The sequence below is a fragment of the Balaenoptera musculus genome, chromosome 1 (assembly GCF_009873245.2).
Source record: "Balaenoptera musculus isolate JJ_BM4_2016_0621 chromosome 1, mBalMus1.pri.v3, whole genome shotgun sequence".
Classification (NCBI taxonomy): domain Eukaryota; kingdom Metazoa; phylum Chordata; class Mammalia; order Artiodactyla; family Balaenopteridae; genus Balaenoptera; species Balaenoptera musculus.
The window spans coordinates 19,151,219-19,177,070 of NC_045785.1; the positions used below are offsets into that span (position 1 = coordinate 19,151,219).

At 45.1% G+C, this 25,852-nt stretch overlaps 2 protein-coding genes and 1 pseudogene across 4 annotated transcripts in view; all 3 read left to right on the top strand.

Moving 5' to 3' along the window:
- Nucleotides 1–18,167, top strand: part of LOC118882921 (non-compact myelin associated protein) — a 42,852-nt gene extending 24,685 nt beyond the window's left edge. For 2 of the 3 annotated variants that reach the window (XM_036829300.1, XM_036829308.1), the window contains exons 2-4: nt 5,692–5,782; nt 8,817–8,901; nt 15,832–18,167. In XM_036829300.1, coding sequence (XP_036685195.1) covers nt 5,701–5,782; nt 8,817–8,901; nt 15,832–15,973 — 309 coding nt within the window. In that variant the 5' untranslated portion in view covers nt 5,692–5,700 and the 3' untranslated portion in view covers nt 15,974–18,167. The remainder of the gene's footprint in view (nt 1–5,691; nt 5,783–8,816; nt 8,902–15,831) is intronic. The other variant, XM_036829317.1, reaches the window with a different exon arrangement.
- On the top strand, nt 10,682–13,112 carry LOC118882911 (SWI/SNF-related matrix-associated actin-dependent regulator of chromatin subfamily E member 1). Its single transcript, XM_036829291.1, has one exon. The coding sequence runs from the start codon at nt 11,124–11,126 to the stop codon at nt 12,357–12,359; it is 1,236 nt and encodes a 411-aa protein (XP_036685186.1). The 5' UTR covers nt 10,682–11,123; the 3' UTR covers nt 12,360–13,112.
- A 3,630-nt stretch (nt 18,168–21,797) lies between the features above and the next one.
- Nucleotides 21,798–24,832, top strand: LOC118883075 (annotated as a pseudogene).
- Nucleotides 24,833–25,852: the final 1,020 nt, after the last annotated feature.

The window sequence follows — 25,852 nt, forward strand, 5'->3', positions numbered from 1 at the left end:
ACTGGACCGCAGCTCATCATAATACTGTCACCATGCATAATGCGGCTGTTATTACCTTCTAGTTCCATAGCACTTTGAGTGTAGAAAGCCCTTGCACTTACCGATCTTAGGGCTTTGACCGTAAACAAGCACAAGAATAAGTCAGAAAAAGGTTTGCGGGTGTCCCAACAGGGTATGGGTGAAGCAGTGTGCTGTGGCTGCTTGTAAAGCTAATGAGCTATTTGTCTGCGTTAATCCAGTGCAATATCAGTAGGTTTTGTGTGCAGCCACTGTGCTAAATATATCACATGTTTTATCTCATTTAATTCTCACACAACCCTATGAAGTTTGTAATTCCTGTTTTACTGATCAGAAAACTAAGAAGTGAAGAAAGTTGACGGAGGTCACACAGCTAGTAAATAGTAGAATTCAGGCTCAGGTCTGATAATCGTCAAGAAAAATGTCATTCTGGAGAGTTCAGGCCCCCTCTGGAGTCATGTATCCAGTTTGGGGTGTTATATTTAAGGAAGACATTGACATACAGAGAAACAAGGAGCCCATCCATGAGGGAGAGTATCACCCTAAAGATTGTTTGAAGGAGCTGAGAATATTCATCCCAGAGAAGAAAATCACCAGAGAACATACAGTTGCTGTTTTCAAGGGCAGAAAGCTCCTCTACTTAGAAACAGGTTGGGTTCACGGGACATTTGCCAACGATTTGTTGGTTAAGTCCAAAAGGACATACTATGGCCAACTGCTATTGCCACCTACTGGTGGGAGGTAAAATTGATGTGCTGATTTCAGCTACTGTAACTGTTCCATTCATAGAACTTTAACTTTTCATACATAGAAGGGCTTTTAAGCATGATCATTGTCATGTGTAAGAAGTAGCAGATTACCTTTGTGAGAAGAGATTTAGGACCAATGGGTTAAAATCACAGGGGGAGAGCTTTTGGTTCCAAAATGAAAGTTAATTTTCTGATAATGAAACATAATTATCAAGGGACTGCTTGGGAGTAGTGAGGTTCTTGTCTGAGGAAGAAACCAAGTCATGCTGAATCTCCCATCTCTCAGGTGAATGGGAGAAATCGATCCCAATGTTTTGGTGGGTCTCAGGCATTCATGGCTTACCTATTCTGAGCTATAGTTGGATGTTTGGGTAGGGGTCTGCCAGGGTTGATAGCATCTGGGTTGTCTTATCCAGGGAGGAACTTTTAGGCTAGGCCAGAGGGAAAGAGGGTACCACAGGGGCAGAGCAGAAGGGGGAAATATTTTGGACAGGTGGGGTCCGGCAACATTTATCCTCCAGTTATGGCCCTTACACTTGACCAAAGAACAGTCAGAGAGGGGTGGTTCAGTGAGGTTCATGACCCTCCATCGCTTCCCAAACTGACCTCCCACACGGGGCCATTTGTAAACAACCCAAGGAAGAAGTTTCTTATAGATTCTGCAAATGAGATTAAGGCTCTGCTGGAGACAGAGGTTCAGAGTATAGGCAAGGTCAGGGACCAGTCAGGTAGGACCAGTCTGGGTCAGGGTTAGATCAAGGGCTCTGGCTCTCTCCGCCACAGCCTGTGAGGTTTTTCTCATCAAAGCCCTACATTGATTTGGGCCCCAGATTCACTGGGAGGCAGTCCAGTGAGAGTTTATGGAGAAGGGGCTGTGAAATCAGACAGACCCTAGCGTGAATCCTAGCATGGCTACATATTAGCCTTGTGAGCTTAGATTGATTTCTTCTCTGATCTGAGTCTCAGTTTCCTCATCTGTAGAGTGGGCACAGTGACTGCACCCTCCTAACCAGAAAGGTATGAGGATTAAATGAGACCTCCCATATAAATCACTGAGCGCAGTGCCTGGGGCACATAGTATATTATTATTATTATTATTAATTATTAAATTAACCTCTGTCAGTAAAAACTAGCTTCGCCCTCCCTGTATGCTCCCCCATTTTCTGTGGCCATGGATCCTGGTCATGGGCACCTCTGATACTGAAATCCCCTGCTGGATCTCACTTGGTTAACAAGAATTGCAGGGGCCCTACACATGAAAACACCCACATCCTTGGCCATCAACGCTCCACCACCCTCCCTCCCACCTTCTCTGATGTGGCAGGAACAGAGACGTAATTTAGAGCCCTCGGTCCTTAGATGGGGCAAGATATGCTCTGGGATTACTCACTGTTCTCTCAGAAAGAAGAGTAGCTGGGCCCATCCGAAAAGGAGTCACACCTGGAACTTGGCACCCAGGAGGTCACCCTGAAGGACCTGCAGAGGAGCCTGTGTCCTGGTGGCCTTAGGCGGCTCCATGACTGGTCAGTATGTGTCTGTGAGTGCATGTGTGCGGGTTCCTGTAGTGACTGTTCATTCCCCTCCTCCCCATCGATGTGTACCAGGGGCAGGTGGTGTAGAGGGAAGGATACAGTCTTTGAAGTTTGCAGAGCCAAGTGCATACGCCAAGCCTGCAACCTCCAGGCCGTATGAGCATGGAAAGTCTCAGGGTCCTCATTTGAAACAAGGGGAGAGGAAAACCTACTTTACATGGCATTTTCTAATTAAATCAGAGGATGGATAAAAAATATCTGGCACAAGGTCTTGGCACGTGGCAGACACTCGGATGGTGGCTTCTGTCATCTTTGTGCATGTTGGTTTAACAGGGGATGTGTCCATGGTAGGGTTTAGTTTATCTAGTGATTATGCCATGTCTCTCTCCTTAAATGACCTGTGACCAATGGCCACCTATTTGCCTCTTCTTTCTGTTTTTGTTTTTATTTTTGTTTCTCTCTCTTTTTTGTGTTTAAAAGGAATTGTGAGAAAGCGTTACTGGTGAGTGTTCTCAGCTTGATATTGGTGGGGATAGAAGCAGAGGGTCTGGGAAAATGCATATTAAAACTCTTTATGTGCTGAGACGGGGAGTGTGTGTATGTGTGTGTTGAGGGAGGGGTTCAGGCACCTCTCCTTAGGAGTAGGAGTGGAGGTGGGGGGCTGGGGAAGACTTTTATTCCATGTTCTCAAATTGGTCCATACCTTTTTTTTTTTTAATAAATTTATTTATTTATTTATTTATTTTTGGCCGCATTGGGTCTTCGTTGCTGCGTGCGGGCTTTTCTCTAGTTGTGGCGAGCGGGGGCTACTCTTCGTTGCGGTTCACAGGCTTCTCACTGCGGTGGCTCCTCTTGTTGCGGAGTGCGGGCTCTAGGCACATGGGCTTCAGTAGTTGTGGCGCGTGGGCTCAGTAGTTGTGGCGCATGGGCTTAGTTGCTCCATGGCATGTGGGATCTTCCCAAACCAGGGCTCGAACCCGTGTCCCCTGCATTGACAGGCGGATTCTTAACCACTGAGCCACCAGGGAAGCCTGGTCCATACCTTTTTTTTTTTTTAATTTTTATTTTATTTTATTTATTTATTTATGGCTGTGTTGGGTATTCGTTTCTGTACGAGGGCTTTCTCTAATTGCGGCAAGCGGGGGCCACTCTTCATCGCGGTGCGCGTGCCTCTCACTATCGCGGCCTCTCTTGTTGCGGAGCACAGGCTCCGGACGCGCAGGCTCAGCAATTGCGGCCCACGGGCCCAGCTGCTCCGCGGCATGCGGGATCTTCCCAGACCAGGGCTCGAACCCGTGTCCCCTGCATTGGCAGGCAGACTCTCAACCACTGCGCCACCAGGGAAGCCCCATACCTATTTTTATAGAAAGAATTTTTTTTTCCTGTTTTGAGCTCCTGTCTCTAATTAGTTCAGCAAGTATTCATTAATACCCAGTAAAATCCTGAGGGCTATCTACCATTTATTGAGCACTTTCCATACTTAACCTTGAACCCTCAGTTCCCTTGAGAAAAGCTACCTCATTTTACAAACAGCAACCCCAGCTGGGAGAGGTTCAGCCCCTCACTCAAGTCCTTCCACTGGCAAAGGTGAGGAGAGCCAGACAGGAGTGAAAAGAACCAGAACCAGTCTCTACCTCAAGGACCTGACAATGAACGTGGAGAGTTGACTGCCAGACACAGCAACTGAGACACAAGCTGTGGTGGTGCTTCTTTGCAGGGCACTGCTATGGGAGGATGGAGGGTAGCATCGCTAATTCTGACTGGCGGGAAGTCTTCCTGAAGGTGACTGGGCTGAGTCTGGAAGGTTCTGTTCCTTTTGGAGGGGGAGCGGGCAATGGAGCGTGGCCAGCAACCCAGGTCTGTTTAAGGTAGTCGGGAGTCAGGAAACCCAGCCAGGCTGAAAGGTTGAAAGGTTGGCCGGCGGGGGGACGTCAGAGTCACAGACACGTCCTTCAGGAAGCCTGAGTTGTGAACGTCCTGAGGATGGGTGTTTGGGAGGAGGGGACGGACAAAGCTGGGGGTGCAGCAGTAGTTTAGGCAGGATCTCAAGGCTTAAAGGAGGGCAGAGAAAGTAAAGGCAGAGCCTATCCTGTGGATCAACAGGGCCTGGCCACACAGGGTCATTCTGAGGCTGAGGCCCTTGTTGGGAGGGTTGGCAGGGGAACAGGTCATAGCCACCAGAGCCCCCAGCCTGGCTGCAGATGACCTGACCCCACTGGAGGGGTGCTGACCCCTGTTTCCATCATGAGCTGGCAGAGTTGGGGGACCTGGGAGGCCAAAGCCTGGGGCCGCAGCCCAGAGACAGCAAAGACCAGGAACGACGGGGGAGGATGGAGTGGCCCGTTGTCCCAGCAATTTGGCAGAGGTTGGTGGGAGGAGCCAAGAGGCTGAAATGGAGGGTGGAAACAGCCAGTGAAGGGCTTTCACTGCCAGATATAGAAGTGTGGGTACTGGGGAGATGATTGTTTTTTGAGCCCGAGAATGCTATGGTCAAACCTACTGTCTCTCTCACTCTCACCAGAATGTGAGCTTCCGGAGGCAAGGAGTCTGCCTTTGGCCCAAGCTCCACGTCTTCCTAGCTGTGTGACTTTGGTCGATTCACTCAACCACTCTGAGCCTCAGTTTCTCAGCAGCAAAATATGATGATTGAGAGGATTAAGTGAGCTGACAGATGTCATTTGTGAAGGCACCTACGACAGCCTTGTGCATGGGAGATGCCCTCTTCCCATTGAGGGTTTTGCGCAACCACACCTGTGTTCTCTCTCCTCCACCCCCATCCCCAAACCACACTCATCCTTCAAGGCCCATTCAAATTGATCTCCTCCTTGAAATCATTCTTCACAACCCAATGGCTCATGTCACTGACTGCTTAATAATCAAGTAACCATAATTTGTTCATTTGCTTTTATTCTTTCCTCCTTAGATAGTAAAGCTTTTGAAAGCAGGAACACAATTTCAAGCACGGTTGTGGGGTGGCCAAAGTCCCACTAGCATGGGAAGTAGACGCCCAGGGTTCACTTCTTCTAGGTAAACTTGGGGCTCCACATGGCACTGGGGGCTTCAGTTTCATCAGTCAAATGGCAACAATAACCTCCCTCACAGTTTCTAGAAGATCAATTTAGACATTCTGTGTGAAACATAGTTAGGAGGAGTTGAATAAATATTGTTGAATGAATTGAAAGTGCTTTGAAAAATGAAGTTCTTTACAAATGTCAGACCTTATTTTTAATTCCCCATGGTGTATAGTAAAAGGCCTTATCTTTAATTGCTGCTAAGAGAAACTGCATGCTTAAATATTTTCTCCTGTCATCCAGATGAAGACCAAAAAAGACATCATACAGGGGTTATAAAGATTACTCTGGTTTTAAATGATATTTCATCTTCCTTCTCAGCAGGTCGAGATGACCACAGCTACCCCTTTGGGGAGTACCACCTTCTTCTCATTGAACATGACCACCAGAGGAGAAGACTTTCTGTACAAGAGTAAGGTCAACTTAGCTTGGTGGCCAGGGGAGGGAGGGCGGGACAGGTGTTGTGGTCAGCTCCTGGTGTCGAGGTCAAGAGCGTGGGCCCTGGAGACAAACTGCCTGGGTCTCAGTCTCAGTAATATACCACTTGCCAACTACATGACCCTGAGCACATGACTTCACTGCTCTGGGCTTGATTTCCTCATCTATAAGATGGGAATATTAACAAAGCTGCCACATAGGTAGGTGTGAAAGCTAGAAGGAATAATCCATGTAAAAAACTTAAAATAGCCTCTGTGTGTATGAAACATACTAAATACCTAATGAGTATTATTATTATTATTACTATTACTATTATTTTCATTAGGGAATTTTGAGGCTTAGAAGGCGATGGAAATTTGTATCTCTTGTAAGATGGCCCTACACGAGTCACCTTAAGATGCAGCTACTTTCGTACTAGTTTTGCAAAGCAAAAACATCCCGTCAATTTACCAAGGAGTAAATGAACGTAGGTAGGAAGAGTTAGTCCTGGGGAGACATTTGCCAAGAACGAGGGGTCCCTAGAAGGAAAAATTTGAGGACCATTCTTCAGAAAACCAACTGACTGTATTAGGTGAAGTTTGGGTCCATTTCAGTCATCTCAGGTGACTTGGTACATACCTCCATGAATGGAACAGGCCTCCTGACACACGTGGAGCAGTGATGAACAGTGACAGACAGCTCCAGGCTGGGGTACTGGCAGGAAGCTGGGTTAATGGCAGGATGTGCCTCTTCTATGGAGACCCAGAGAGGGTCGCTCTTGGGACAGGGTCCCACATGTTAGCCTGCTCTTTTCTGGGTGGGGAGACCTACAGAGCCCTGCTGAAATATGTCTCAAAGCAGTTCTGAAGTGAAATGCAGGGTAGATAGACTCACTGTCAGCAAGATGGGAATAATACTGTTTTTATTTAACTAAAAGTCATGGTTCTCAACTAGGCAATTTTGCCCCCTAAATAAGATTGCCAGATTTAGCAAATAAACGTACAGGATACCCATTAAATTTGAATTTAAGATAAACAATTAATAGATTTTTAGTATAAGGATATACCATGCAATATTTTGAAATTATTCATTGTTTATCAGATATTCTAATTTAATGGGTATCCTGTATTTTATCTGGCAACCCTACCACCAGGAGACACTTGGCAATGTCTGAAGACATTTTTGCTTGTCACAGCTGGGAGTGTGGGAGGAGAAGTGCTACTGGTATCTAGTGAGTACAGGCCAGGGATGCTGGTAAATACCCTGCAAGGCACAGGACAGTCCCCACAACAGAGAATTATCCAGCCGAGGTTGAAAAACCCACTGGACTCCCCAGGAAGGAAAGAAAAACAAGTAACTCCATGATGGATTCCCCACCCCCTCCCTTTTTCCCTCTGTCTTTCTTCCTATGAATAAATGCACAGTTGTTGTTGTTTTGTAAGTAAACTTTTTATAAAAGCATTACATATGTTCCAAAAAGTGCCCAAATGATAAGTGCACAGCTGGACGAATTTTCACAAAGTGCACACAGCCGTGTAGCCAACCCCCCAGATGAAGAATCAGGCCACCATCAGTGTTCCAGAAGTTCTGGCGCCCTTTGCAATCACTATCCCCCACCCACTCAAGGGAACCCACTGTTCTGACTTCTACCACCATAGATTAATTCTACCTTGATTTTGAACTTTGTATTCGTGGAATCATACCACACATACTCTTTTGTATCTGACTTCTTTTGTTCAATGTTATGTTTGTATGCACATATCTAATGGTTGCAACATAATGTATATGTATGTATATGTGGATGTGTACATAATATCATATTCTATATTCCATACTTTTCTATCATCGGAAGTGTTCCATGTACCATAGTCTTCATAATTATTATTTTAATTACAGTATATTTCATGGGATAAGTGTGCCATACCTTATTAAACCCTTCCCATATTTAGAACATCAATAATGTAATAAACATTTTCATTCATGTAGCTTTTTCTGTATTTGGGATTATTCCCTATGATCAATTCCCCAGAATCAGATAGATCGGTTTAAAGTATGAAGCTTTTTTATGATTCTTGATGTTTTCAATATCAATTCTGGCAAGGTTGTTGATCTTGAACCTAATATTAGAGTTTGACTTTGGGACTGGGAGCTGATATTGAAATTAGAATCTGAGATATTAAGCTACAAGGACATTCATCATAGCCTTGTTTTTAAGAGTGTAAAATTGAATGCAACATAAATATCCTCAGTAAAGAATTGGTAAACAAATTATGGCACAGGCAAACAATGGAGTACTATACAGCCTTCAAGAGTCATGAAGAAAAATATGTACTTACATAGCAAGAGGATCAGGGTATTTTGTTGTAAAACAGTATACGGAATATGGTTCCATTTTTATCAAGTGCATATTTTTCCATATTTATGAATATTTTCTTAAGATGGATTTTCAGACATAGGATTAATTATTCTAAAAGATGATAGATAAATATGCACATATGCAAAAACATGATCACATTGGTGAATATATACGTATGTAGACTATCAGTGGTTCTTGGGGTAATGAGGTCTTCGTCTTCCCCTCCTCTTTGGCTTGTATGTATGTTTTCAAAATTATCTACACAGGGCACAGGGCTATTGTTGTTGCCCATGTGTGTCCTGTAGGAAAAAAAATTATCTACAAAAACCACATATTACTTTTATATTATCTGAAAGAAGGAAGGATGTTTTATTTCACAAAAGAAGTTCGAAGCTATCTTGGGGACGATAAGAGCAGGACTTAGCCTAAGGCAGGATTTTGGCAGGGAATGTGCTGAGGATATGGCCCTCCAAGTCCCATTGGAGGTAGAGGTAACTGCCACTCTAGATGTGACTCTGTCCTGGGGTCAGCAGTGAGTGTGCCAGGATTTCACATTCTCTCCTCTCCTTGACCCAGTGAGGATGCCAGGTGGTGTGTCTTCCTCCCAGCCTCCGAATCCTTCCTTGCATTTCAGTTTGCACATTAGCCATCTCCACTCCTCTCTTCCTCGTAGGTTCTGGAGCCATCGTTGCTGCCATTGTGGTGGTTGTCATCATCATCTTCACCGTGGTTCTGATCTTGCTGAAGACGTACAACAGGTATGGGATGCCCTGGGCTTTGGAACTGTCTGGTCCCTTCAGTGATGCCAGAATGAATGGGAACTAATGTTTGTGGGTGCCTATTATGTGCACAGCAGTATCTATGAGTCCATCATCAAATGCTCTAACCCTTTGTGGGTCCTTTTTTGCTGTCTGTTCTACTGGAAGAACTTCACAGTGACCATATATTTTTGTATTTGGAGAAATATTTTTAAAATATAATAATATAATGACAGTGATAATAACCTTGAGCTGTGTAGTAAACTCTTATATGTAATTTACAGATAATAGAGGAGTGTTTCAATCCTCTTCTCCTGGAGAGCCCTCTGCTAGGTTGTATTGTGTGGACCACATGAGTATTTGAGGTGACAAATACTGAAATGCACATACCTGCGACTTTACTTTCTGGGACCAAATAAGAGGAAATAAAATCATATAAATTGATTGTAAGAAGAGTAACTGCTGTGTTATCACCTTATGTGTTATCACGTGTAGTCACAGCTTTGCTAGAACATTATTCTTTTCAGTGAATAAATCAAAATTAAAAGACTAAATTCAATTACATCATAGAAGACCTGGAAGCCATTAAAAAATATTGTAGAAATGTATAAATTGATGAGGAAAGTTGTTTACAACATATTGTCAAAATTTACAAAGCAGTATGTACATCATTTTTTAAAAATTAATTTATTTTTTGGCTGCATCAGGTCTTAGTTGTGGCAGATGGGATCTTTTGTTGCGGCTAGTGGCTCTTCGTTGCGGTGTGCGGCTTCTCTCTAGTTGTGGCGCACAGGCTCCAGGGTGCGTGGGCTCAGTAGTTGTGGCGCACGGGCTTAAGTACCCTGCAGCATGTGGGATCTTAGTTCCCCTACCAGGGATCGAACCTGTGTCCCCTGCATTGGAAGGCGGATTCTTAACCACTGGACCACCAGGGAAGTCCCTAAAGCAGTATGTGCATTATGATCATACACATGGGTTACGCACATGCACCCAGGAAAAGTTCAAATGATATACCACAAGGTGTTAACAACCAATATGTCTGCATGATGGGATTGCTAGTAGGTTAGTTGGTTGGTTGGTTTTTGCAGGGTCAAGGGGTGTGCTTCTTTATTTCTGCATTGTTTTTATAATAATATTAATGTATTTATAAGGGTAGCTAACATATATTGATCTCTTACTATGTGCTGGGCACAGTTCTAACCTCTTTACATGTATTAACTCATTGAGTCTTCATAACAGCACCACAAAGTGGGTGCTTCTATATCCCCAATTTTATAGGTGTGAAACAGGCACAGGAAGATTAAGTAACATGCCTGAATTTACTCAGCCCTAATTGGCAGAGTTGGGATTCAAACCCAGTTCATCTTGTTTCAGAGAAAATACTCCCACCAGTACACATATAATAACAGTAATAACATTTCATATGTTATTTTTAAAAATCTTTGGGCTGTTACAATTTGGGTCTATTTCAAACCAGGAAGTGACATCAGACCCCAAGTTCTACCCGCCATTCCTCTCCATCATTGCTGGAGCTCTGAACCCCTTTTCTAGGTTGAAATTTGGATGGAGACTCTACTCACCCCATCCTGTTTACAATGATACGTGGGCTGGGAATTGAGAAACCTGGGTTCAGTCTTTGGTCTGTCAAAAGTAGGCAAGTTATTTAGCCTCTCTGTGCTTTGATTTTATCATCTTTAAAATGGAAGTGTCTCTAAATAGACATTTCTCCAAAGAAGACACACAAGTGGTCAATAGACACATGAAAAGATGCTCGAAGCTGAGGCCGCGGTCCCACCTCCCCTCGGCGCAGCCTCGCACCTCCCGCCGCGTCACCCGTCGTTGCTCCCGCTCCTCAACGGCCGCGGGGTTTGGGCCTACCCAGCGGTCGGGCCACCTCCGCCCTCTCCGCCGTGACGAATCGGCGCCCGGCTGGCAAATTACCCAAATTCGGGGAGTTTTGAGAAACGTATGGGGCCTGAAAAAATCCTTGATTGTACTAAGCACCACCGCGTCCCCACTAGAAGACTTACTTTTCTAAAGAGAGTCGGTTGGGGCCTTGAAAGGAATTAAGAAGAGTGTTGAAAGTGCGAGCGCGGAAGCTCCGGACGCGAGGGGCGGGGCGTGCGCGGGACAAAGGGAAGCGAGGCCGGAGCTGCGGGCGTTTTTTCTGCCCGCGGTGTCTCAGATTCATTCTTAAGGAACTGAGAACTTAATCTTCCAAAATGTCAAAAAGACCATCTTATGCCCCACCTCCCACCCCAGCTCCTGCAACACAAATGCCCAGCACACCAGGGTTTGTGGGATACAATCCATACAGTCATCTCGCCTACAACAACTACAGGCTGGGAGGGAACCCGGGCACCAACAGCCGGGTCACGGCATCCTCTGGTATTACGATTCCAAAACCCCCAAAGCCACCAGATAAGCCGCTGATGCCCTACATGCGGTACAGCAGAAAGGTCTGGGACCAAGTAAAGGCTTCCAACCCTGACCTAAAGTTGTGGGAGATTGGCAAGATTATTGGTGGCATGTGGCGAGATCTCACTGATGAAGAAAAACAAGAATATTTAAACGAATACGAAGCAGAAAAGATAGAGTACAATGAATCTATGAAGGCCTATCATAATTCCCCCGCGTACCTTGCTTACATAAATGCAAAAAGTCGTGCAGAAGCTGCTTTAGAGGAAGAAAGTCGACAGAGACAGTCTCGCATGGAGAAAGGAGAACCTTACATGAGCATTCAGCCTGCTGAAGATCCAGATGATTATGATGATGGCTTTTCAATGAAGCATACAGCTACCGCCCGTTTCCAGAGAAACCACCGCCTCATCAGTGAAATCCTTAGTGAGAGTGTGGTGCCAGACGTTCGGTCTGTTGTCACAACAGCTAGAATGCAGGTCCTCAAACGACAGGTCCAGTCCTTAATGGTTCATCAGCGAAAACTAGAAGCTGAACTTCTTCAAATAGAGGAGCGACACCAAGAAAAGAAGAGGAAATTCCTGGAAAGCACAGATTCATTTAACAATGAACTTAAAAGGTTGTGTGGTTTGAAAGTAGAAGTGGATATGGAAAAAATTGCAGCTGAAATTGCACAGGCCGAGGAACAGGCTCGCAAAAGGCAGGAGGAAAGGGAGAAAGAGGCAGCAGAGCAAGCTGAGCGCAGCCAGAGCAGTATTGTTCCTGAGGAGGAGCCAGCAGCTAATAAGACCGAAGAAAAGAAAGAAGACGAGAGCATTCCGATGGAGACAGAGGAGACACGCCTTGAAGAAACGACGGAAAGCCAGCAGAATGGTGAAGAAGGCACGTCTACTCCTGAGGACAAGGAGAGCGGGCAGGAGGGGGTGGACAGTCTGGCAGAGGAAGGGACCAGTGATAGTAACACTGGCTCAGAGAGCAACAGTGCAACCGTGGAGGAAGCACCAACAGACCCCGTACCAGAAGACGGGAAAAAAGAATAAATGTTGCCTTGTTTTATGTGTTCTAAATACTTTTTTAAATGAAAAAATGTTTTTTGAGTTTTTAATGGTGTTATGTAGTTTGTGTATTAATTTTTTTCTTGTCCATATCACACCACCAAAGGCTTTTGGACCATTTAGCATCATGAGCTGAATGGCACAGTCACCTTTCTTAAGCGGGAAGAAGATGGTTCTTTTGTTTGGATCTTGTTTCTAGCCCTCAACTGTTGAAAGCCTCAGAATTTAAATTAATTGAGAAAATGCCCACCTCTTTTAGAGAATTATCCTTTGATGCTGCAGAATCTACTCTTACAAATGCCTTCCTACAGCTCACTTGGGTGCTTACCAAAGCCATAGCTTTAAACCTTCCCAGTCCCCATCAACAGCTTCCTGAAGGGCCCCTTTCCTGTTTACTTCCACAGAGAGTAGCTTCTTGAAAACATAGTCGTGTGACTATGTATTTGTTCACTTACCCTTTTTTATTTTGAATCAGTGTCAGATACCAAGAGTTGTGTTAAGGTGTTTAGTGTACCTACAGCCACACTTGGATTGTATTGATCCAGAAATAGTCTTCATAGTTAGTTACTGGCTTATGAAATAATCATTAAAGTGAACATGGCACATATACACTTATCTATACTGCCTTTTGTTATAATTAATATTGGATATGTTCTGGTGAATTCATCCCTATTGTACAGGGGGGAAAAATTACTTTTTTACCAAGTTTTCCAAAGACAGACTAGATCACAAAGCTGAAGGAATTGAATATTCTTGCAGTGGAGGATGTAACTTCAAAATGATTAGCCCATTCTAGAAGAAAAGCAGCTGGGAATTAAGTTCATCCACTGGAAATTGTTTTACAATAATCAAAACATTTAAAACCTCAAGGCTCAGGATCCCATAGATCAGAGCCTACCTTCTTGATAAACTCTTAGTAAAGTCTTAGAGACCAGAAGCAAGATAGTTTGTGACACATAGGCATTCCAAAAACTAGAATAGATTTTTACTGAATAGTGGTATAACTGGTGGTATATGTTTCTTAAAGGTCCAAATGTAATAAAAAAAATGGAAAAAAAAAAAAAAAAAAAAAAAAAAAGAAAAGATGCTCAACATTGCTAAATATTAGAGAAATGCAAATCAAAACTACAATGAGGTATCACCTCACACTGGTCAGAATGGCCATAATTAAAAAGTCTATTGGACTTCCCTGGTGGTCCAGTGGTTAAGAATCCACCTGCCAATGCAAGGGACATGGGTTCGATCCCTGGTCTGGGAAGATCCAACAAGCCATGGGGCAACTAAGCCTATGTGCCACAACTACTGAGCCCGTTCTCTAGAGCCCGAGAGCTGCAACTACTGAAGCCCGTGCACTCTGGGCCCATGTGCCACAACTACTGAGCCCGCATGCTGCAACTACTGAAGCCCGCACGCTTAGAGCCCATGCTCTGCAACAAGAGAAGCCACCGCAATGAGAAGCCTGTGCACCTCAAAGAAGAGTAGCCCCCGCTCGCCACAACTAGAGAAAGCCCTCATGCAGCAATGAAGACCCAACGCAACCAAAAAAAAAAAAAAAAAATCAGTTAAAAAAAAAAAGTCTACAAATAATAAATGCCGGAGAGAGTGTGGAGAAAAGGGAACCCTCCTCCACTGTTGGTGGGAATGTAAGTTGGTACAGCCACTATGGAAAACAGGTTCCTTAAAAAACTTAAAATAGAGTTACCATATGATCTAGCAATTCCACTCCTGGGCATATACGGAGAAAACTATAATTCAAAAAGATACTTGCACCCCAATGTTCATAGCAACACTATTTACAATAGCTGAGACGTGGAAGCAACCTAAATGTCCACTGATAGATGAACGGATAAAGAAGATGTGGTATGCATACACAATGGAATACTACTCAGCCATAAAAAAGAATGAAATAATGCCATTTGCAGCAACATGGATGGACCTAGAGATCATCATACTAAGTGAAGTAAGTCAGACAGAGAAAGACAAATATCATATGATGTTACTTATATATAGAATCTAAAATATGATACAAATGAACTTATTTACGAAACAGACTCACAGACATAGAAAACAAATTTATGGTTACCAAAGGGAAAAGGCAGGGGTTGGGGGAGAGGGATAAATTAGGAGTTTGGGATTAGCAGATACAAACAAAATAGATAAACAACAAGGTCCTACTGTATAGCACAGGGAACTATATTCAATATCTTGTAATAGCCTATAATGGAAAAGAATATGAAAAAAATATGTATATGTAACTGAATCACTTTGCTGTACACGAGAAATTAACACAACATTGTAAATCAACTATACTTCAATAAAAGAAAAGAATAGGAGGACTTCCTTGCTGGAGCAGCGGTTGAGAATCCGCCTGCCAGTGCAGGAGACACGGGTTCAAGCCCTGGTCCAGGAAGATCCCACATGCTGCGGGGCAGCTAAGCCCGTGCGCCACAACTACTGAAGCCCGTGCACCTAGAGACCGTGCTCCGCAACAAGAGAAGCCACTGCAATGAGAAGCCCGCGTATCGCAACGAAGAGTGGCCCCCGCTCGCCGCAACTAGTGAAAGCCTGCACGCCACAAGGAAGACCCAATGCAGCCAAAAATAAAATAAAAAAAAAGAATAGGCAGAAATTTTAATTCAACAACAACAAAAATGGAAGGTTCTTAAAGTGTGATAATTGTGTTATGGTTACATTGAAGAATGCCCTTGTTCTTAGGAGTATTTAGGGTTGAAGTGGCATGATGTCTGCAACTAACTCACAGGTAGTTCATGATTTTTTTAAAAACTGTGTGTGTGTGTGTGTGTGTAAATGGGGCAAGGAAAAGAAAGAAAGCAAATGTGGCAAATTGTTAACAATTTGTCAATTGTTTAGTGAGGGGTATTCAGGTATTAGTTGTACTATTTGTGTAACTTTTCTGAGGATTTGAAATTTTGAAAAAAGAAGCATGATAGGTCAACAAGATGAAATTTCATGTAGACTTTAGAATGAATGATTGTTGATAGTTATTGAATTTTATGGCATATGAAATGAAAGCTAGGATATATGTTTTAAGTCCATTCTCTTCTCAACTATGTAAAAAGTTCTTCAATACTTCTAGCAATAAACTTAGCAAGCATAATGAGGCTACAAAATTTCACTCACATTACAACTTTGAACAGAAAAAAAAATGTAATATATTCATTTTGTCTTCAAAATAGCCACCTATCTGCTACTTTACTCATTCATTAATAGGAAAAAAATAAAATTAAGTATCCAACCTAGGTTAAACAAAAAACTGAAGGGTCAGACTACCTGATGTCTAAGATCCCTTCCAGTTGTAAAATTCTGTGATTGGCAATAAGCAACATGATTTAATGATGATATATATTAATTTCATCACTGGAGCTCTAGTCACAGAGCTCATTCCCCAAGGCATATGAGGGGGAAGGCTCAGCCATGCGTGTGTATCTCATTACAGGAAAATGAGGACAAGACGGGAGCTGGAGCCCAAGGTCCCCAAGCCAGCCTCCCCTTCTGCCCTGGGCCCAAACAGCAACAGCAGTCAACACCCTGCAACTGTGACCTTCAGCCCTATTGACGTCCACGTGGAGACTCGGTGACCCCCCATCCTGGGTGCTGTCTTGGCCACTGTCCAAAGAGCCTTCAGTCAAGACCAAGAAGCACATTTCTCCTCTGGCAGCTTCACTATGAGTTTGTTCCGTTCAGGTCAACAGGGGCATCTCTTATGCAATCCCTGATGCTTCAGGCAACCCCCAACCCCATCCTGCCGGGCCCCACCCCAGGTACGTCCATATCCCTGCTGCCACCCTTCCAAAAAGCTGTGCTATTTTGGGAATCCACTGCTGTGGGTTTAGCTGTCTCCCCCCAAACACAATAGCTAGACAGACAGACAGACAGACCGGCAGATAGCCCAGGAGTCTTCTGGTCAGGAGTCAGGGGTCAGGGCATGCTCCTGAGAGGGTCTGCCTGAGGTTATATCGGAGGAAGAGCCATATCCACAGCTTTGTAGAGCAAAATAGTCAATCCCATAATCAGACACAGGGGAACTAACTTGGACTAACTCACCAAAAACCCAGCTTGTTAATTTATAACTTGTTCCAGTGCTAAATGACTGCTAGCTAGCTCATGATGATTGATCAGCACATTTCTCCCTCTTTAAGAAAGGTTTTGGGAAAAACTGGATTCTTCTCCGAAGGTGTCTACTTCTTTAGTAAAGAGTCAAAGTCGAAGACATAGGATGACCTTGAGGAAGAATGGCATCTAGGATGAAAGCTTGTTGTAGTGTCCATGGGCCTGGAATGAGCCTGGCATCTGGTCAGGGCCCCCCCCCCCCACGGGGGCTGGATTAACCTTGACTCAGTCTCATTTCTTGGCTTCCCTCTATTTGGATTCTGAGCAATCCTCACTCTCCAGTTACCATCTTACCTCCAAGGTCCAGTATTTGGAGACTGATTAGATTACGACTCTATTTATGTTACCTCTGCCCTTCCTGGTCACCTTGCAAAGATTCAGGATATATTCAAAGTACCACATTCACAAACCATTCCTCTGGACAGAACTCATCTCTTTGACACTTTAGCCTGGAGAACAATCTACTGAAAGAGGAAAGCATTTTGGAGTTAAGAAGACCTGCCTTCCAAGCCCTATTTCCTGGTTTTGTGGCCTTGGGAAAGTGACTTGACCCTCCATATTCTGTTTCCTAACATGAAATGGGAATAACGTCTGCCTCACTGGGTGACTATAACAAGCCAAGGACTTAGTAAAGCAGCTTAGGTAGTGCCTGGCACCCAGCAGATGCTTTATAAATGGGAGCCAGCGTTATTATGACAAATTTCTTCCATTGTAAGACATACACTTGTTCCCATTTTAATGATTCTGAAATCAGAATATGTCTTAAAATTGATGGGTCCACTAATAAGGTTGCATTTTTTTTCTCTCTCTCTCTCAAAAAGCTGTTTTTTAGCCAGTTGTGCATTTTACAATTGAAGGCATCTTGGAAACAAGGTAATAAATCTGTATTCTATTACAGACAGTGACACACTCTGACATTTAACCTTAAATTCTAGGAGTGTCTCCTTCTGAGGGAAAACTGAGGGTCAGGAGGTAAGAAGACTGACACAGGGTCACACAGTTCATGTCATCCCACTATAAAAATGCTCACTTGAATGTATCTGGAGAAATACAGGCAAATTCTTTCTCCCCAGACATCTCTTCTCCCTCCTGTGTTTAAATATCCACCAGACACTTTGCAAGGTGCTTTTACATAAGTTATGTCATGGGATTTGTTTTTCCCAATAACCCTGGGAGGTATTATTTTTCCCATTTGCCAATGAGAATTTCAAACTCAAGAAGAAAAAATACTCGCTCAAAGTCTCACAGCTTGTGAGACAGTAAGTTGCAAAGACAAGACTCAAACCCTGGTCTCTTCGACTCCAAAGTCCATCTTTTTGTTGTATCACACTCTTCCCTAACATCCCGGCTCAAGGAACATGGATTCTTTTGTGAGCTGAACAAGAGGAGGACAGGCTTACCCATGTGTCTGGGTGGAGGTCGGGGGTCAGCTTCCACACCAAAAGTGGGGCAAAGTCACTTTGGTAGCCTCCTTTGGGCTTCCATGATTATAGACAAAGGGGCCCTTTCCAAATCCATCCAAGCTCTGAGGATTTCTGCTTCATTCCCCCACCACTTAGGCCCAAGGGGCAAGGCATGAGATGGCCTCGAACCAGGGCAAAGCCATTTAAGGACTCAAGCCCACATAGATATGTTTCCCAGATGTATTCTGCTTTAAAAAAAGATTGTTTGGAGTGTTATAGCCCTAAAGCCAAACTCTTCTGTCCACAGTGGAATCTTCCTGGAAGAAAGAAGGACATATCCCTCTAGTATAAATGAAAGCTTGGAAATGGAAGGGGAAGGTAGAGAGGTGAGGGGTGTTATAGCCCTAAAGCCAAACTCTTCTGTCCACAGTGGAATCTTCCTGGAAGAAAGAAGGACATATCCCTCTAGTATAAATGAAAGCTTGGAAATGGAAGGGGAAGGTAGAGAGGTGAGGGGGAGGCAAAGAAAAGCGTGTTTTGTTTTTAACTGATGACGATTAACTCAGTAAACATCCTTTAAGGGCTCCTGTATGCCAGTTGAGGTGCTACTAAACACAGTAAGCATGGTCCCTGCACTCGGGGAGTCTGCAGCTGGCCTCCTGAGACAGGGATCTCGCAGCACAGTTGGATTTCATTTCTGACAGGTGCCTTTCCTAACGGAGCAGATGCTGCCTTATTTGGCCACTGAATCAATAAATATTAAACGCTTAAAGAAAAATGTCTAAAAATAAAAAAGTTTAAATCAAACATTTGTTGAGTTGATTTCAATTCAGTTTAGAGATAACAAATACCTTTTTTAGAAACTTCCTTTCCCTGACAATGTAGACAGGGCCCTAAGGGAAAGCCGGAGCTGTTTCAAACATTGCGTTCTCACTTCTGTAGGATGGTGGAAAAGATGGGCTGCTCTGTGAGGTAGAAAATGTGTTAACTTGATGAAATATTATGCAGGGAATCCCATTTCACAGCAGGCTGAGAAGCCAAGGTTTGGGGACCCCGGGGAGTGGAGGAGACATTAGAATGGAACCCAAATCACCAATAAGGATGTTTACCATTAACTAAGCTCCTACTGTGAGCCAGGCATAGGATGGGTCCTTTCTACCCACCAGCTCCTTTAACCATTACAGCTCCCATGCATAGAGTGATCATTATATCTATTTTTTGGATGAGGAAACAGGTGCAGGGAGGTAGCTTGTCTGTGGGTGATATCATGGACATGTGTCCTTCTTTTGGTGATGTTGAGTTCATTTGACTGGTCTAATTATTAAATATACATAAGACTTATTAACAGGAGAAAAAAAATTAATTTATGTGCATGGAGGTCTCATAGAAATGGGACCCCTGAAGTGACCAAAGCAGGCTGTTTATGCAATATCATTTTTAGACAAAGAAACAATTATTTGTGAAGATTCAATGAAACAAAGGGGCTGGTGCTTGGGGTAGCAGATGAATGAAGAAGTAAAAATGTTTGTTTATACAACTTTCTTAGCCTTGAATTCCCTAACTCTGGTGATAAGGATGCTTTCTATCCTGCTGGTATAAGGAGGATACCTTCACATGGGAGATTTATTTCCCACTATCAGGGAGAAACAGGGGGGTCAGAGAGGTTTTTTTTAGTATCATTTTTTTTTCTACCAGCTGTTTCTCAAGTAACTTTAATTCAAAATAATCAATATGCCATCATGGCGTATCTTGGGCAGGCTACTCTGAGCCCCAACAGTGACCATTCCTGTGTTTGGGAAGTCCTCTGCTTTAAGAGACAGGACCACCTCCTGCTATAAAAACTGGAAAGGCCAGACACTCATTTTCTCAGAGTCTCTTGCAGCTAGGGGGAGGTCACATGACCTAGGCTTTGCCAGTCAGACACCTGTGCCGCAGACTTTGAATCCTGCAGTTGGCAACCTCAAGGGATAGGAACTGCAGAATCTGCTCTGGTGGCAGGTGTGTTGGCACCCTCCACTTCAAGAGGTAGCCACATCAGGGATTCTAGCAGCAGTGGCAGGGGCATTCTTGAGTCCAGACCCAGTGCCCATTGGAATTGACTATGTGAGCTGTGCCCGACAACATCAGCCATGGTATCTGTACCAAACTAGTTCTGTAGTAGGATTCTAAGCACCACACCTGGCCTCATATCTCTGAGCCTGGTTCTAGCCTTCCAGGAATTCTAGCAACTACCTGATTCCCTTTTCTGCTGAAATCAAGAGTCACTTCCTGTTGCTTGTAGCTAAGTACTATATGGCTGTGGGGGACTTGCTCGTGGCCACCCACATGGGAAGTGGCTGGCACTAGAACCCAGGTCCCCAAAGCTCTTGCTCTTTCCATGCACATGCTTCCAGGCAAGTGATCAAAGGATCCCAAAGTGCTGTGAAATCATAGAGGAAGTAAAGTCACCACCAATTACTCTTATCCCAGAGACTTTGTGACTTTGTAAATGTTAATGAGGGAGTATTAAAAAGAACCTGGAAGAATGGGTAGGATTTTTTAAAGTTTTTTTAATTGAAGTGTAACACACATGCTCGTGTGTGTGTGTGTGTGTGTGCAGCTCAAAAAATGTTCACAAACTGAGCATACTTGTGTAACCGACATGAAAATGAAGAAATAAAGCATTACCAGCACCCCAGCAGCCTCCCTTTTCCTCCTCCTGCCCTATTCACCTCCCGCAAAGAGTACCCACTCTCCTGACTTTTACCACCATGGAACAATTTTGTCTCTAAGTAGAATTATACTGTAAACTCTTGTTTCTGGCTTGTTTTGCACAACATGATGTTTGTAATATGTGTTGATATTGTTACCTGTAGTTGAAGATCATTGATTCTCATTGTGGTAGTATTTCATTATGTGACTATAACTACATGTTATTTTTCCATTCTACCGTTTGATGTACATAAGAGCTGTTTCCGGTTTGGGTCTGTAACAAGTAGTGCTGCTGTGGACATTGTGGTGGTCATATATGTATTTCTGTGGGAATATTTCTAGCAGAGTAATTGCTGGGTCATAGGGTATGTATATATTTAGCCTTAGTCAACAGTGCCAGTTTTCCAAAGAGCTGCACCAATTTACAGTGGTGTATGAGAGTTCCACCTGCTCCCCATCTTTTACTAACACTAGGATATGTTCAGAATCTTCCATTTCACTCATTCTGATGTGTGTGCAGTGGGTGCTCATTATGGTTTTAATTTGTATTCCCTGATGATTAATGGAACTGATCGCTTTTTCATGTGTTCATTGGCCATTTCAATTTCATTAGGTTTCATCTGTTATGAAGTTATGTTTCCATTTGTCCATTTTTTGTATTTGCTTCTTTCCTTTTTCATTACTGACTGGTCAGAGTTTTATATGTATTCTGGATATAAGTCCTCTGTCAGCTTGCGGCTTGCCTTTTTAAAAACTAACGGCTTTATTGAGATATAAATTGCATACCATCAAGTTCACCCTTTTAAAGGTGGTTTTTAGTATATTCACAGAGTTGTGCAGCCATCACCCCTATCAAATTCCAGAAGGCTGTTCAGTTCCCTTGTTCCTTCTCTGTGGCTCACATTCATAGATGCACACCAGGTACTGGAGAGATGATGATGGGCAAGATAGAAGTGGCCCCTGACTTCACAGAACTTCTTGCGTAGCAGGGAAGACAAACAAACAACTGCAGTATAGAACAATTATTCTTGTGATAAGAGGAAGTTCAGGGTGTTATGGAAGCCTCTTGCTTGGGCACCTAGCTCAGCCCGAGGTTGGCGCATAGGGAAGAAGTCTCCGCAGAAGGAACAACATCTATGTGAAGAGAGAAAGTCTGAGTAGGAGTGAGCAGGGGAAGAGTGGGAGGAGAGGAAGAGAGATGAAGAGGGGAGCCCTGCTGGAGAGAGAAGCTGCAGCTGAGCAGATGGCCAAGGAAGCAGCAGGAGATGGGTGAGGAAAAGAGAAGAGAGGCTCCGGGATGAAGGATCTTGAGGGCTTCACTCTTTTAAAGGCAATGGGGCACTTCCCCGGTGGCACAGTGGTTAAGAATCCACCAACCAATGCAGGGGACACGGGTTTGATCCCTGGTCCGGGAAGACCCCACATGCCGCGGAGCAAGGAAGCCTGTGTGCCACAACTACTGAGCCTGTGCTCTATAGCCTGCAAGCCACAACTGCTGAGCCCGTGCACCTAGAGCCCGTGGTCCGCAACAAGAGAAGCCACCGCAACGAGAAGCCTGTGCCTCGCAACGAAGAGTAGCCCCCGTTCGCCGCAACTAGAGAAAGCTCACGCACAGCAACAAAGACCCAACGCAGCCATATAAACAAACAAACAAACAAACAAACAAACAAACAAATAAATAAATAAAGGGCAATGGGGAGCCACAGAAGGTGCTGGAGCGTGGAAGTGACCAGATCAGATCTGTGCTTTAAGGAGATGAATCTTGCTATAATGTGCAGAATGGATTGGTGTGGGAGAGACTGGAGGCTGGGAGAACAGTTTCAAGTCTATTGCAAGAAGTGTGTCTGTGTGCATCTGTGTGTCTGTTAATTTTTAAATGCCTTTTGTAAATAGCCCTCTAATTGTGAAGTTTTGTTCTTTTCCTTTTTTTAAGTAGCTATTTGTGGGTGTGTAGTAACCCAACAAAAATGTCTCCAGGAATCCTCTCGGGCCCACTGGATGGGAACACACAGGGGGGCATTGTATCAGCTCTGTAGCCCTTTGTCCCGGGACACCCATTCCCCATACAGAAAATTTCCTGGCCAAGAGGCGAACTACTGTGGTTCAGCAGATGCTACTGTCCTGGACTCTTGACGGTCTGCCCACGTTTGGGAGAAGCAGGTAAAAACAAGAATGACCTTCACGTCTCTAGTGACATGAAACCCTCTACCTGATCACAGCCCAGATAGTAGCAGAGAGGGTCCCTTCCTGGCTCAAACTCAATCTCCTGAATGAATGTTACCTGGGCCGCCAGCTGCTCTTAAAGATGCTGCAGTGCCTTAATTGATCTCAGAGAAATACAACAACCAATTTAGGCATTCTTTCTAGCTTTCCAGTTCTTGTCTTAGGAGGCATATGGAGTAAAAAAGATAAAAAACTTTAATGTCTCAGTATTCACAACCTTGACTGGAAGAATCTGTGAATTGGGCAGTTTGTTCTGCATAATAAAGGAGGGGAGAAGAGGGTGGTGTTTGTTTTGTTTTGTTCTGTGTGTTTGCTTCTCCTCCCTGCCTGGCCCCTCCACCATTCTCTCCAAGTTCATGGCGCTGTCATCTCTGACCAAATAAGCCCCTTCTTATTTTATGTTTTCCACTTCACCCTGAATCGCCACTCCTACTTTTCATCTCCACCATAGACACTCCCTTTCATTTATTTAATTTATCTCATTAAAAAAAACAAGCAAAAACTTTGCATTGACCACTCAGGCCCCTTCAGGCACTGGGCCACCTCTCTGCTTTCCCTTATAGCAAAATTCTTCAAAAGTGCTGTGTGTGGAATAGTCTTAGGAAGAGTCTTGGGAACAATGAGGGTGGGGACAGAATGGAATGGAGGAGCGACCATAGAAGCGGACAGAGGGCATGAGTGGGATAAAGCTGACCCCACGCAGGTATAGAGCTGAAGGTCAAGTGGAGTCACTGTCTCTCTCCCTCTGGTAAGCTTGGTGGCCTGAGGCCCAGGGACCCGCACTGGGTGGCTGTGGGACTGCCGACTTGGGTGGCCTTGGGGCTTCTGGTGGCCAGACACGAGGGTCATGGAGGCCTGCATGAGAACTTCTGTGGTCACAGCCGCAGGCACCCAGGTGTGGATTTCCACCAAGGACAGTCATGCCTGTGCCCATGGCCACACTCTCAAGAGCATCTGGCATGGGCACACCCCCGGTCACGACCATGGAGGATTTGCCCCATGGCCATAGCCATGGCCAGTCCCATGACGGCCTCTCCCACAGAGGACATGGATATGACCATGAGCACTGCCTATGCGCTGGGGCCATAGTGCTGATCTCTGCAGCTCCATTTTTCTTCCTCTTCCTTATCCCCGAGGAGTCCAGGTCCCCTGACACTGCTTTCCACTCCAGATTTTACTCAGTTTTGCCTGGGGTGGGCTCCTGGGAGATATCTTCCTCAACCTCATGCCCCCTGCCCTGGAACCTCTTTCTTACCACTGTCTGAAGCACAACGGGAGGGCCCTATGCTGTCTGCGAGATGGTGGGTCCTCAGTGGAACTATCGCCTCTCTTTGCGAGACGAGGCGGGAGGAGAAGCACATGCTCTGGATCACACATGGAAGTCACGGATGTGGAAGACAGGAGCATCCCCTGAAGGAGAAGCAGAGCTCAGAGGAAGAAGAAAAGGACGTGGGGCGGAGGGGTCTCAGAGGAGGAGAGGAGGGAGCACAGGGTGCAAAGATGGGCCCAGGAGACCTCAGAATTCTGAAGGGGAAAAGTCAGGTTCAGACCTGCATGTACTGGGGTAGCTGAATCTGGCTGTTGACTGGCACCAACCTCACAGGTGGTCTGGCCACGGTGCTTCATTTCGGGGGGTTGGGGGCTGGAGATCCTGACCCCACTGACTGTCCCACTGCAGGAAGTGCCCCAAGAAGTCAGGGACTACGCCTTGTTGCTCCAGTCTGGCAACAGGGGCGCTGGTGTGTGCAGCCTTACGGTCCTAACTCAAGGAGGGGCGTGGGCAGTAAAGTGCAGGTGGGGTGGGTCCTGGCTGGGCTCTGCCACTCACTGCTTTATCTACAGAGAAACTACGTCCCATGTCCGCCTGGCCTGAGTTGTTGAGGGAGGTGTCACCATTGCAATCCCTTCCTGGAGATGCTGGGGCAGGTTGTCAGAACAGTGCTGATGGTCCACTCGAGGGAGAGGTGGGAAAAACTGCCCCCACCCCTGCCCCAAACTTCTAGCCTCTAACTCCTCCAGGTCAGGGGTCTGTGGAGGTTGGAGGCCCTGGCCAGGGAACTCTGCTACAGGAAAGAGCTGTATCTGAGGGAAGTGGAGGCTTTGGCACGAGGACCATCAGGGTCTGGCAGTCTTACACGGGCTGTAGAGGCGAAATTGAGAGGCCAGAGGGACGGTGCCATCAGGCACAGGCTGGCCACGTTGTTGGGTTTGGAGGGCTACCTGGGGCCACGAAGAAGGCTGGAAGAGAGAGAGGGGATGGCAGCCCACCCCGTGTCCCCACCCCGCCTGTTCTCGGAGGACCAAGCTGCCACACACAGGCTTCTCCAAGATCTGCCTCCCTTCTCCCACCTGGTGGTGGAAGCTCCAGGGAAGACCAGAGCCCTGGACAGAGGGGGAAGCAGGAGGAGGTGAGGATAAACATCAATGAAACTTCAATCACTTGACCCGATCCAGGAGTGACGGGAGGAGGGGGATTAGCTGCTAATCTCGTGGCCTGATTTGTGTGTGTGTGTTTTCTATTCTTTTTAAATTACTGTTTGAATGGAGAGTAGGGGTGATGAAATAAAGTCCTTGGATCTTCAGCCCCACCAAAAAAAACAAAAGTGCTGTCTCTGCTTGCTTTACTCACTTCTTTTCCTGGTCTCTCTAAAGCTCTCTCTAGTAGTGAGGCTTTCAACCCCATCATTGCATTAAATTATCTTTGCCAAAACTATTCAGTCCTCCTCGCTCATTTTATCAGCTTATCAGCAGAATCTGGCACAGCCTATCGCTCCTTCCTTCTGGAAATGGCTCCTTGCTTGGCCTCCAGAACCCCACCCTCTCTTGGTTCTCTTCCAACCTCAGCGGCCATTCCTTTTCGGCCTCCTTTGCTGGCTCCTCACCACCTTCCCTCCTTCTAAATAATGGAGTGTCTCGGGGCTTGGTCTCAGGCTCTCTTGCTGTTGTGGTCTCTAGGTGACTTCATCTAATCCCATGATTTAAATACCTTCTATCGGGCTTCCCTGGTAGCGCAGTGGTTGAGAATCTGCC

What these genes read in the sequence shown, in the direction of transcription:
- LOC118882911 (XM_036829291.1), top strand. Translation starts at nt 11,124, where the DNA reads ATGTCAAAAAGACCATCTTATGCCCCACCTCCCACCCCAGCTCCTGCA.